The sequence below is a fragment of the Miniopterus schreibersii genome (genome assembly GCF_964146895.1).
Source record: "Miniopterus schreibersii genome assembly, chromosome: X".
In the NCBI taxonomy this organism is placed as follows: domain Eukaryota; kingdom Metazoa; phylum Chordata; class Mammalia; order Chiroptera; family Miniopteridae; genus Miniopterus; species Miniopterus schreibersii.
The window spans coordinates 58,564,651-58,578,235 of NC_138104.1; the positions used below are offsets into that span (position 1 = coordinate 58,564,651).

Sequence of the window (13,585 nt, forward strand, 5' to 3'; positions counted from 1 at the left end):
GGGGCTCCCAAAACAAAGGTGCTGGCCAAAACTAGAGCTAGAAAAGATGTTTAGATTTTAGGGTAGCAACGGATAGGTGCTTTCCAGGGAGTTCCAAGTGAAGGTAAGCTTTGACCTGAAGGACAGCAAGTGCAACACAAACAGCTATGGTATTTCTCTTTGCTACTTTCTCTTCTGTGTGACCCTAGGCTCTTCCCTATACCTCTGATCTGTTTTAAACCTATTTTTCACTGGGGGGAAATTGCATGGCGTAGTTACCACTGGATTAGGAAGCCAGAAAAACAGGGGCCTAGGCTTAGTACTATATCTAGCTATGAGAGTTTGTACAAGTTAAATCTCTTGGAGCCTCTGGAGATTGAACTAGAGAAAGTCCCTGCTAGCCCCAATATGCTATGATTTTATTACTCCATAGCACCCAAATCTATACTGGTGCCCTAATTTCTAGTCTTTTATAATTGCCTGCTACCTACCCTTTGAAATCAGTAAGTTATAAACCAAACTCATTTTCCTCCCACCAACACTGATTCGATCCACTACTTCTCCATTTCTATTAATATCTCTATTCTCAAAACCTCAGCTTCACCTTCAATTCCTCATTCCTCCATATCTCAACTCTAATGCACCAACTCTCAGTCATTCTTCTTTTGAATCCATTGCTTCCTTTTTCTTTCTACTTGCCTAGTCCAGGCCCATATTACTTCATGCCTGAAAAATAAGGCAGTTTCCCCAATTGGTCTTCCTCACCATAGTCTTTCTCCTTTTCAATCCATTTTTGTTTAGTCTTCCTAAAAATCCTGCTTCCTAAAATGTCACCAAACTACAAAGTCTTGTGCAAGGTAATGAGGATAACATCCAGGAGCTCACTCAGCTGGAGAGATAAGTACGGAAATAAAGAGTGGGTAAAAGCAGCCACAGCAAGTCTTCATTCAGAAGTATTAGAGTTTATACAGTGTTCACAGGGATAAAAACCAAGTTCTTTAATCTGGATTCATAATTTGACCCTAACCATATCTCCTATCACTTCCCAACCCATATCCCTGAATTCAGACTGACTGGTCCAGTCTTATTACCCCGAGGAGTATATTTTCTGCTTTCCTGCTTAAACTATTCCTCACCAGAAGAATGCCCTTACTCTTTTCTCTACTTATTTATATTCCATTTATCCCATCTGAAAAGTATTTATGAACTTGTCCTTACCAACCCCAATTTTAGTCAGAAATCTACACATCTTTTTATTGTAAATTTCACCTCAAATAATGCTTGGGATTTAATTCCTGCTTTAGCATGGAGCATAGAAAAGATCTTAGAATTCGGTCCAGAGCTGGCTTACTACCAACATTCTCTTTGGTGATAGCATGAATTTTGCTCAGGTTTCTTATTCCCAGTATCCAAACTTATCCCTTGTATTCCAAGCTTATAAGGCTTTCAAAATAGGTCTGATCCTTTAAACCCTGCTTTAGCTCTTGGATAATGGCTTAACAACCCACAAGAAAAAAACACACAAAATCAGAAGCACGAGCACCTGTCCCCTAGGCACCTCTACCTAAACCTTCAATTTTCTGTGCAGGGAAGATGAAGGAGAGAAAGATGGGTAATATATTATTTACCAAGTTTTCCCAAGTCTGTGCTACCTATTCTCATCCATTTCCAGCCTCAGATTCTCCCACTCCTGAATACTCAAATTGGTGCTATACTCAAGCTCTGCCTGTTTTCAACACTGGCTTCTGAATTTGGTCCACTCCCAGGTACAAAACTCCCAACCTTGCCTCAAATTTTCTGTTCAGCTATAGCTCCACATCCTGCATCTATACCATGTGACAGAAGCCTCTCAAATAAGTGATCTCTTTTTCCGATGGTACTTACGAATTTTTAAAAAGGTTATATTATTCAACTTTTTAATCTTAAGATATCATACTAGAGCCTGGCATAATGTCTATCCCAGTGTTATCCAACAGAATTTTCTGACCATGGATAAGTTCTGTATCTGTGCTGTCCAATACAGTAGCAACATGTAGCTACTGAGCCCTGATGTGTGGCTGGTGTAACTGAGGGACTAAATTTTAAATTTTATTCAATTTTAGTTCATTTAGGTTTAAATAGCCATTTATGACTAGTAGCTACCGTGCTGAACAGCCCAGCTTTAGAACTCTGTAAATAGTTAATAAATATTTAATTGATATTAGCATCACTTGAAAAGGTAACAGGAAGGTGATAATACATCCTTCCCATGTAGGAATTGTAGATTAACAAAGGGAATTAGGACCACACCAAATCTGAAAGATGTTAGTAGTCAATTAAAACTACAGTGGCAAATAAAAGGGATATGAATTTTAGTAGTGAGCAATAGTGAGCAACATTTTTAAATAATAATAATAACAACAACAAACACACCTTTATGCCTTCCTTAGGATCCTCTCGTATATTTATTTGAGAGGCTTTCTCACGAGATGAGCATAGAAGATCCAAGATTTCTTCATTGTAAATCTGGTATTGTTGAAAATAAAGTAGTAAAAACAAGACGTTATCAGCGGTAAACTCAGGGTGGTGGAATTGTAGATTATTTTTAAATTCTTTGTGACTTTCTGTATTAAAATATTTTTACAACAAACATTATATTTTTAATTAAGAAAAGGACTTTAACCCTATATACAAACATTTGGTACTTGCAAGAATGAATTCACATATTACTATAACAAAACTGAGACTGCTCTCTTAAGACAGTCTCTTAGGAATAGCAGACACAATGAAAAGTAACATGGGGGCCCAAATTCAGTTCTTTGATAGTGTCATAACAGTGTCACCTTCACCCATTTTGTTATACCCTAAGTAATGAGTCCTTAGTAGAGGGTGGAAGTGGGAAGCAAAAGGAAGAAGTGGCAACCGATATTTCAACAACCAGAACTTTTAAGTATTTAGAACAGTGTTCAGCACGTAGTAAGCACTATATTTGTTTGCTAATATTGCTGTTGCTATCATTTAACATACCAGGTACCTAAGTTATTTTTTCATTTGATTACCTTGGACAAAACTGGGTTAATGAAGATTCAAGAAGGGAATCTTGATGCTTAATTCCCCATCTTTCAACTCTATACCTCCTATACCTATTAAGATTCAACTTCAGGATGAAGTATTCACATACAATTTATAACTACATGCTTAAATCATATAAGTTTAATTATTGCTCCTTAAAAATAAGAAATCCTATCACTGTTAGTTTCCCAGAAGCCACAAATTCCCTAAACAGGTGTTTTTGGTATCACAAGGTTAGATATAACTAGTCAATCTACTTCTATACTGATAATACACTAGAATGAAAACACCTACAAGGGCAGGGACTTTTATCTCTTTTGTTCACTGTTATAGCCCAAATACCTAGAATAGGGACATAACATGGTAGGTACTCAATATCTGTTGAATAAACACACTCTGTCATCACCTATACAACTCAATATGTCACCCAATTTTTATAATATTCTTCATGAAGTAGCAGCATTATCACTTAAGCCCCAAAATAGTAAAAGGAAATCAAATATTTTTCTACAGACTATAGGGAATCAATGATAGAGGCCAAACTGGAATTAAAAGAATTCCTATCATCTTTTCATGTGGCAATCCCAACTCCTCTAACAATCAGATTAAACAGACTATTCTGACAATGAAGAAAGAACTGGGTGGAAGCCAGATCCAACTGAGCCAGTAAGTTTTTTCTATCAATTTATTACAATGTAATTTACTAAAAATGAAATTTATTAATTTGAGTCATGCCAGGAAAAATCTGATTAGGATTTATTTTTCTACCCAAAGATAAATTTAAACTCAGAAAAATTAAAGATAAATCATTTACCTCCAAGTATGATACTTTCAGAGTAAATTCGAAGTCACTCTTCTTATCAATTTCTTTGAAGAGCAGCTGTATTACCCTAGGAATGACCCCAACTGTTGGTTCATTCTCTTGCTCTGCAGTGTATGCACCTCCCATTGAATAGGTTTTTCCAGAGCCAGTCTGTCCATAAGCCAGGATGGTTGCATTGTATCCTGGCAAAAGAGAAGTCACATGCATAGTGGTACTCAAATATTTTCATCTAATCAATATACTCCATTTCCTTTAGCGATTACTTGCAACAAAATTGAGACCGCTCTCTTAAGGGACTCTTATGAATAGCAGACACAGAGAAAAGTTATATTGGTCTCATGAATTTGCACTGCTCCAAATAAGCAAAGAAGAAAAATACCAAACCCAGAATGTGTGGCCCTCTTGATAGCCCTTAAAAGATAGGAAGTAAAACACTTACAGATATGACTAAGATCATGAAGGTGGCCAAGTCATTGTCAAAGAACCATTCAGAGCTTTATAATTGTACGTTCTATCTATATGCCTTTTGTTGTGTTTTTGGTGTTTTTTTTTTGAAAGAATTTGTTTGTATAAATGAAGACCTTGATATTCTGAAAAATCATAAGATGTTAAGTTGAGATTTTCACTAATAGATTGCTAGGATTGCCTGGTATGGTATAGCATGGCATGACTATGGGCCAAGAGAATAACATTCCACAATCTTCTGCAATACTACAGATATGTGTATATAGTAATAACTGGGGAAACCAAGTATTTGGGGAGCCCAAATACTCAGGGCTCTGGGGTATTGGGAGTTCAGACTACAAGAGGGTGCTGTTGAACTGACTGAAAAATATTAGTTTGTATTTGCAGAGAAATGTTAACCAAATGCATATATATTGGAATCATTTTCTACATTATATTTCTTCTAGTTTCCCAAGTCAAAAACATGAAAGTAGAACTATAGTACTCTCACTAAGCTGTGAAGGTACATTCTGAGGAAGATGACCAGATAGTAAAGGCTTTGGAAACCATATTGTTTCAGGAATGGCTAAAGGAGGAATGGTTAATTAGAAGAAAATTAGAATCATATGATGGTCTTCCAAATATGTAAATAGGGAAAAGATTAACTTTATAGTGGAGAAATCTGGTAGATAACACCTTAATCAAATGATCAAAATGAACATCAGGATGTGAAGGTGACCTGGCTGCAACATCTGTCACCCCATTGATCTCCAGGGTTGATTCAGGTGATCTGGCTAGCTAGGAGGGTGTCTCCTTGCCCCCTCACTGCTCCATGTGCATCCCTCCTGAAGCTGCACACTCACTTGGTTGAAGAGGACATTCGGGATAGAGGAGAGGATTGTTTTATGGTCAAGAGTATACAAGTAGCTGTGCTCCCTACCTAAAGCCTCCAAACAAGTTATCAAAATGAATATCAGCAGTAATGGAACAAATCAAAATCATGTGTTGAGTTTTTCAGGAGTGAAGAGCTCCTTCTCTCTGCTAGAGATCTGAGCAGAGGGGCTCTTCCCTGTTCCACTGTCTAAGTACAAGGAAGTTGAGTGGGGAGTTCTTCCCTCTCCCAAAAGATTTAAAGCAGATTCCTCTTCTTTCTCTGTTCTTTTTCAGGAATACTGATCAGATGTACAGACCAGCCAAAGCGACCCTTTGGGCCTGAGCTTAGAGCCCAGAGCCCCTAACAAATGTCTCTACCACCTGATACTGTACAGTAGACGTGACCTGATGCCCCCGGACACACCAACCTGTCTCCGCGACTGGCGCACCTTACCTGGTGCCACCAGAAGATTCAACCCACCACTGCGACCCAGCACAACCAGTCACCTCTGGACACACGGACCCACCCCAGTGACCCCCACCCACATCATCTGGCACCCCTCACTACAAGACTACTAAAATGGGGAGACAATGAAATAAGCCCCCCCCCCAAAAAAAAGAGGAAGAGCAAGAAAAGGAACTAAGTGAAATGGAGGCAAGCAACTTGTCAGATAAATAATTCAAAGTAATGCTTATAAGGGTACTCAAACAACTTAGTGAGAACTACAAGCAACTTAATGAGAATTATAAGAAACTTAATGAGAACTACACAACCATGATAAAAGAGATAGAAACAATGAATAAGAATCAATCAGAAATGAAGGATAACATAGCTGAAATAAAGAATATTCTGGAAAGATTCAACAGTAGACTAGAAAAAGCTGAGGAATGAATCATCAAATTAGAAGACAAGGTAGAAAAAAACACCCATTCAGTGGAGCAATTGGGAAAATAATGAAAAAGCAGGAGATTTTAAGGGAACTTTGGGACAACAGGCAAAGTAACTACACCTGCATCATAGGGGTTGCAGACGGAGAAGAATGGGAGCAAGGGATAGAGAAACTGAAGAAACAGTAACAGAAAACTTCCCTAACCTGGTGAAGGAAAAAAATCACTCAAGTTCAGGAAACCCAGAGAGTCCCAATCAAGATGAACCCCAAAAGACCCACACCTAGACACATCATAATTAAAATGGTAAACATTAAAGACAAAAAAAGAATCTTCAATTCTGCAAGAGACAGACAGGAAGATACCTACAAGGGAGCTCCCATTAGACTGTCAGCTAATTTTGCAATAGAAACACTTCAGGCCAGAAGGGAGTGGCATGAAATATACAAAGTAATGAAAAGCAAGGGACTGAAAACAAGACTACTCTATCCAGAAAGGCTATCATTCAAAATAGATGGTGAAATAAAGAGCTTCACAGACCAAAAAAAGGCTAAAGGAGTTTATTACCACCAAACCAGAACTGCTAGAAATGCTAAAGGGATTGGTATAAGAATAAGAAATAGAGAGGGAGGAACACTGGCATAAAGAATAAAAATGGCAACAAATAAGTACCTATCAATAGCCTTAAATGTAAATGGCTTAAATGCTCCAATCAAAAGACATAGGATAGCTGAATGGAAAGAAAACATGGCCCAAATATATGCTGTCTACAAGAGACCCACATCAGAACAAAACACTCACAAAGGATGAGAGTGAAGGGATGGAAAAAATTTTTCCATGCAAATGGAAATGAAAAAAAAGCTGGGGTAGCAATACTTATATCTGACAAAATAGACTTCAAAATGAAGGCCACAATATGAGACAATGAAGGCTACTTCATAGTACCAAAGGGATTGATAAAAAACGATATAACTGGTAAACATATATGCACCCAATATAGGAGCACCCAAATATATAAAATAACTTCTGGAGGACTTAAAGGGAGAAATCAAAAGCAATACAATCACAGTAAGATACTTTAACACCCCACTGGCATCACTGGATAGATCTTCTAGACACACACACACACAAAAATTAACAAGGAAACAGCGATCCTAAATGACACACTAGATCAAATGGATTTAATTGACATTTACAGAACATTTCACCCCAAAGCTGCAGAATATACATTCTTCGCAAGTGCATATGGGTCATTCTCAAAGATAGACCACATGTAAGGAAACAAACTAAGTCTCTACAAATTCAAGGATTGAAATCATATCAAGCCATCTTCTTGGATCACAATGGCATGAAACTAGCGATCAACTGCAACAAAAACACCCCAAAACATTCAAACACATGGAGGATAAATAACAGCATGTTATTAAACAATGAATGGGTTACCAATGAGATCAAGGAAGGAATAAAAACTTCCTGGAAAGAAAAGAAAATGAACACACAACTCAAAATCTATGAAAGCAGTCCTGAGAGGGAAGTTCATAGCCTACCTCAAAAACAAGAAAAACTTTTAATAAGCTATCTACCCTTACAACTTAAAAGACTTAGAAAGAGAACAACATGAAAAGCCCAGAGTAAGTAGAAGGAAGGAAATAATAAAGAGCAGAGTAGAAATAAATGACATAGAGACTAAAACAACTATAAAAAAGATCCATGAAACCTAGAGCTGGTTCTTTGAAATGATAAACAACACTGATGAACCCTTTGCCAGACTCATCAAGAAACAAAGAGAGAGAACCCAAATAAATAAAATCAGAAAGAGGTGAAGTAACAACACCACAGAAATACCAAGGATTATAAACAAATACTATGAACAACTATATGCCAACAAGGTGGGCAACCTGGATTAAATGGACAAATTCCTAGAAAAATACAACCTTCCAAAACTGAATCAGGAAGTGTCAAAAACACTAAGAAGGCTGATAAAAACTGACAAAATTGAAGCAGTAATAAAAAAAATAAAATAAAATAAAACTACCAGGAAACAAAAGCATTGGCCCAGATGGCTTCACAGGGGAGTTTTACCAAATATTCAAAGAAGAACTAACAGCTATCCTCCTCAAACTATTCCAAAAAATCCAAGAGGAAGGAACACTTATAACTTCTTTTCACAAGACCAGCATTTATTAGGATAATCCTAATTCCAAAACTGGATAAAGACACTGCAAAGAAAGAGGATTACAGGCCAATATCCTTGATGAACATAGATGCTAATACCCTCAACAAAATATTAGTAAATGAGATCCAGCAACATATTAAGAAGATCATACAACATGACCAAGTGGGATTTATTCCAGGGATGCAAGGTAAGTACAATACTCACAAATCAATAAATGTGATACACCACATAAGCAAATTGAAAGGCAAAAATCACATGATGACATCAATAGATGCAGAAAAAGCATTTGACACAATCCAACACCCCTTTTGATAAAAACTCTCAGCAAAGTGGAATAGAGGGATCATACGTCAACATAATAAAGGCCATATATGACAGACCTATAGCCAACATCATACTCAATGGGCAAAAACTAAAACCATTTCCCCTAAGAATAGGAACAAGACAGTGTTGTCCATTTTCACCACTTTAATACAACAGCACTGGAAGTCCTAGCCACAGCAATCAGAGAAGAAGAAAAAATAAAAGGCATCCAAATTGAAAAGGAGAATGTAAAATTGTCATTATTTGCAGATGACATGACATCATACATAGAAAACCCTAAGGACTCTACCAAAAAAACTGCTAGATTTAATAAATGAATTTGGCAATGTAGCAGGATGCAAAATTAATACCCAGAAATCATTGGCATTTTATACACCAATAATGAACTTTCAGAAAGAGAAAGTAAAAAAAAAAAATCCCATTTACCACTGCAACAAAAAAAAATTAATGTACTTAGGAATAAACTTAACCAAGGAGGTAAAAGACCTGTACTTGGAAAACTATAGAAGGTTGAAAAAAGAGAGAGACTCTATAAACAAGCGGAAGACTATACCATGTTCATGGATTGGTAGAATCAACATCATTAAAATGTCCATACTACCCAAAGCAATCTATAGATTCAATGCAATCCCTATTAAAATATCAATGGCATAGTTTGCCAATCTAGAACAAATACACCAAAAATTTAGATGGAACCAAAAAAACCCCCCAATAGCCACAGCAATCTTGAGAAAGAAGAACAAAGTTGGAGGGATCACAATATCAGATATCAAATTATACTATAAAGCCACTGTAATCAAAACAGCCTGGTAATGGCACAAGAACAGGCATATAATCAATGGAACAGAATAGAGAACCCAGATATTGACCCAAGCCATATGCTGAATTAATATTTGATAAAGGAGGCAAGAGCATACATTGGAGTAAAAAACAGTCTCTTCAATAAATGGTGTCGGGATAAATGGACAGGTACATGTAAAAAAATGAACTAAATAACCAACTTACACCATACACAAGAATAAACTCAAAATGGATAAAAGATTTAAATGTTAAGTCACGAAACCATAAAAATCCTTGAAGAAAACATAGGTAGCAAAATATCAGACATCTCATAGCAAAATTTTCACTGATATAATGCCTAGGGCAAGAGAAACAAAGGAAAAAATAAACAAATGGGACTACATCAAAATAAAAAGCTTCTGCACAGCAAAAGAAACCAGCATCAAAATAAAAAGACAACCCACTGAATGGGAGAACATATTTGCCAATGATACATCTGATAAGAGGTTAATAGATACTTCTCCAAAGAGGACATACAAATGGCCAAGAGACATATGGAAAATGCTCAACATCACTAATTATCAGAGAGATGCAAATTAAAACAACAATGAGGTACCACCTCACAGCTGCCAGAATGGCCACCATCAATAAATCAACAAACAAGTGCTGGGGAGGATGTGGAGAAAAAAGAACCCTAGTAATCTGCTGGTGGGAATGCAGACTGGTGCAGCCACTATGGAAAACAGTATGGAGGTTCCTCAAAAAATTAAAAATGGAACTGCCATTTGACCCAGTGATCCCACTTCTAGGAATATACCCTAAGAAGCCTGAAACATCAATCAGAAAGAATGTATGCATCCCTATGTTCATAGCAGCATTATTTACAATGGCTAAGATCTGGAAGCAGCCCAAATGCCCATCAGTAGATAAAGGGATAAAAAAGCTGTGGTACAGTTGCACAATGCAGCTGTAAAAAAGGACCTCTTACCCTTTGAGACAGCATGGAAGGACCTGGAGAGTATTATGCTAAGCAAAATAAGCAGTCAGAGAAAGTTAAGTATCACATGATCTCACTTGTATGTGGAATCTAATGAACAAAATAAACTGACAAAATAGATCCAGAGACATGGAAGCATGCAACAGACAGAATTCTCAGAGGGAAGCAGGGGGGAGGGAAGAGATCACGCAAAGAACTTATATGCATATATGAATAACCCATGGACACAGATGATAGTGGGGAAAAGTCCTGGGAGGGGATGGGAGTGGGGAGGAGGAATGTCAGTGGCAGAAAAAAAGGGACCATCTGTAATACTTTCAAAAATAAAGATAAATTAAAAAAATAATAATCAAGTGATGGGGGAGAGAGACATAGGTGATAAAACATTGGCCCACTGCTGCTTATCACAACATGGTTGCTGGGTTTTTTAAATACTATTTTCTCTACTTGTGTATGTGTCTGTAGTTTTACAAAATAAATTGTTTTTAAAAGTGAAAAAAAAAATCATGTGTTGACTGACAGTATTCAAAGAGAACCTGAATCTAATCAGAAATAAACATCAGATAAAACAAAATCTGGAAATGGTTTACAAAATAACTGGCCTTTGATCTTCAAAAGTGTCATGATTATAAAAGTCAGAAAAAGAATGACAAAATTTTAGAATGAAGGAGACTACAAGGGCAGTACAACTAAATACAACATGTGATTTTAAACTAGACATTCTGTTATAAAGGGCATAATTGAGTCAATTGGTGAAACTTAAATGAGATCTGAGGACTGGATGGTAGTAATGTTGGAATGCTAATTTTATAATTTTGGTGGCTGTATTGTAGTTATGTAGGAGAAAGTCCTTGTTTGTAGCAAATATACACTAAAGTATTCAGGGGGCATCAGATCAACAACTAATCTCAAATGATTCAGGAAAAAAGGTTTTTTATGGTATTCTTGCAACATTTCTATAAGTTTGAGATTATTGCTTTAATATTTTAAAAAATTGAAACAAGTATTCAATGTGCCCAGAGTCATTACATCATTTAAAAAGTGAAAAAAGAAATGTGAATAGCTGTTGCCTGGAAGAAGGCTTCTGTTTGTCTAGAGAGATGAACTAACATCGCTGGGTAGACATTACCAGGAGGCAAATTTCATCTCAATATAAACTAAGGCAATTAGAGTTGTCTAAAAAACCAATCAACAGGACTACCCTGTGAGTCAGTGAGTTCCCTGTCCAAAAAAAAAAAATTAGACAATGGAAGTTTACTTTACAGAGGTATTGCTAGAAAGCATGTTTCCTTGGAAGGAAAGCTAGACTAGATGATGTAAATGTCCTTTACAACTTTAAGGGACTAATATGTCATGGTTTTACTTCTTTTAAATAGCCCTCTGCTTTGAATCCTGAATAACCACTGTCCTAGAACAATAATTAAAGACCTCTTAGGCACTGCTCCCTTCTTCATAACCCTGCTATGGTCTTCAATAACACTAAAGCCTTAGCTTCTGCAATAAAGATTATTAACTGGCCAGAGTACTCAGGGACTTTAGGAAATCTCCTTCTTTAAAAGAATTCTACTCATCATTCAAGTCCTATCTCAAAGGTTCCGTATGCTGTGAAATTCGCCACAGATTCCCCAAACAGTTAGTGTCATCCTTCTAGTTTTCATACCATTTTGCATAAAAGCACTGCTACTTCTAGAGCAGGACTGATTGATTCTATTGTATATTTTTATCTTCTAAATTATTTATGTAGTCATCTACTTCTACTCCTACCCCTAAACTTTGCAGTCCTGCAGGATCCTTCCACAGGTCTTGCAGTGCTTGAACCTCAAGGAGACTGGCACACTAATTATCATCAGCACCCATCAAAGAACTTAGAATCTAATGAGGTTCCAGGACAAACGAAAATATATAAAAGTCACCCTGGCCCATGTGGCTCTGTGGTTAGAGCATCGGCCTGGGCACCAAAGTGTCACAGGTTCGATTCCGATCAAGGGCTCACACCTGGGTGGTCAAGGGAGCGCATCTGGTTTGCAGGTTCGATCCCCAGCCCATTCGGGTGCATGCCCCAATGTCTCTTTCTCCTCCCCCCACTCTCTAAAAACTAATGGAAAAAATATCTTTGGGTGAGGATTAATATACATACACACATATATGTATGTATATGTATATACGTACATACACACACACACAAAGCAAATACAGTACAAAACTAGTTTCAAGGGTACAGAGACATTCACAAATTTTATTGCATTAGTTCCTAGGCTGTGGGCTTTTTGAAGGCAGGACTCATGCTTCTTCCATTCTTGTATTTACAACATCCAAGCACAGTGCCTGACACAGTATATGCTCAAGAATCGTTTGAAGAATGAAACAGTCTCACCTTTAAATATGCCTTTTATGAGTGGTGCTACTGCTGTATTGAAGATTTCTTCCTGTTCAGTAGAGGGGTCAAATACAAAATCGTAGGTGAAGGACTTATCAGTACCTACCACCACCTAGAGAAGGCAAACGACAAGGGGTGAGAAAATAATGAAAGGCCAGACCACGCCCCTCACTGTCAATTGGCCCCAGGTGTTCCGACGCGGGCCCAGACTGCTACGCACCTGCGGTTCCCCGGGTACGAAGGAAAGGCACATCTGACAGCCCTCACTAATCTCTTTGAGAACCAGAGGGCGACATCGCAGTGCCACTTTTACAGGAATTCCCTTCACCTCTTCCGTCATGATCCTACCTCAGCACTGTCTATGACGGAGAAAAAGAAAAGAGGCTTGCTGATGAATCTTGGTGGGTTGGCAGGGGTGGGGGGGCATCCTCCCTTAGTTCCGGCCCTCCGCAGGGGGTGGGGGATGGGTTACGGACCTCTGCGTAAGCCTCCTCGCAGCCCGGTCGCTGCCGTTGAAGAGTCACTCTCCTTCGGATTTGGCCACCACAGGACTCCTCGGCAGCCCGACACTCTAAAGACAGCGAAGCGGCGTCTGAAATGGAAAGAAAAACCCCCAGCAGAGATGACGATTAAAAACCCACAGCCCCAGGGTACAGGGAAAGGCAGTTCCTGAGCTAAAGTGTGTCCCCTTCACTCGCCAAACTAAACGTACCTTCTCCGGTCTTCCAGCGGTGGTGTCCCAACCGGATATTTAACCGCCAAGTTTCAAATTGGCTCTGGAGGCACCAGCCAATCGGAGCGCTGACAGCCGGCGGGAGGAGCACGCACGTCGGTGTGCGTAAGGGGACGCTTTGGGAAGGGGCGGGCCTGCGC

The 13,585-nt window shown here is 38.2% G+C and overlaps 1 protein-coding gene across 3 annotated transcripts in view; it reads right to left on the reverse strand.

The window, feature by feature from the left end:
• Positions 1-13,490, reverse strand: part of KIF4A (kinesin family member 4A) — a 126,185-nt gene extending 112,695 nt beyond the window's left edge. For 2 of the 3 annotated variants that reach the window (XM_081126623.1, XM_081126624.1), the window contains exons 1-5: positions 13,189-13,278; positions 12,933-13,071; positions 12,710-12,824; positions 3,845-4,035; positions 2,392-2,484 (exon numbers count right to left, since the gene is read on the reverse strand). In XM_081126623.1, the coding sequence (XP_080982749.1) occupies positions 2,392-2,484; positions 3,845-4,035; positions 12,710-12,824; positions 12,933-13,052 (519 nt within the window). In that variant the 5' untranslated portion in view covers positions 13,053-13,071; positions 13,189-13,278. Of the gene's footprint in view, positions 1-2,391; positions 2,485-3,844; positions 4,036-12,709; positions 12,825-12,932; positions 13,072-13,188; positions 13,305-13,424 lie in introns of those variants that run through there. The other variant, XM_081126622.1, reaches the window with a different exon arrangement.
• Between the last annotated feature and the right edge of the window lie 95 nt (positions 13,491-13,585).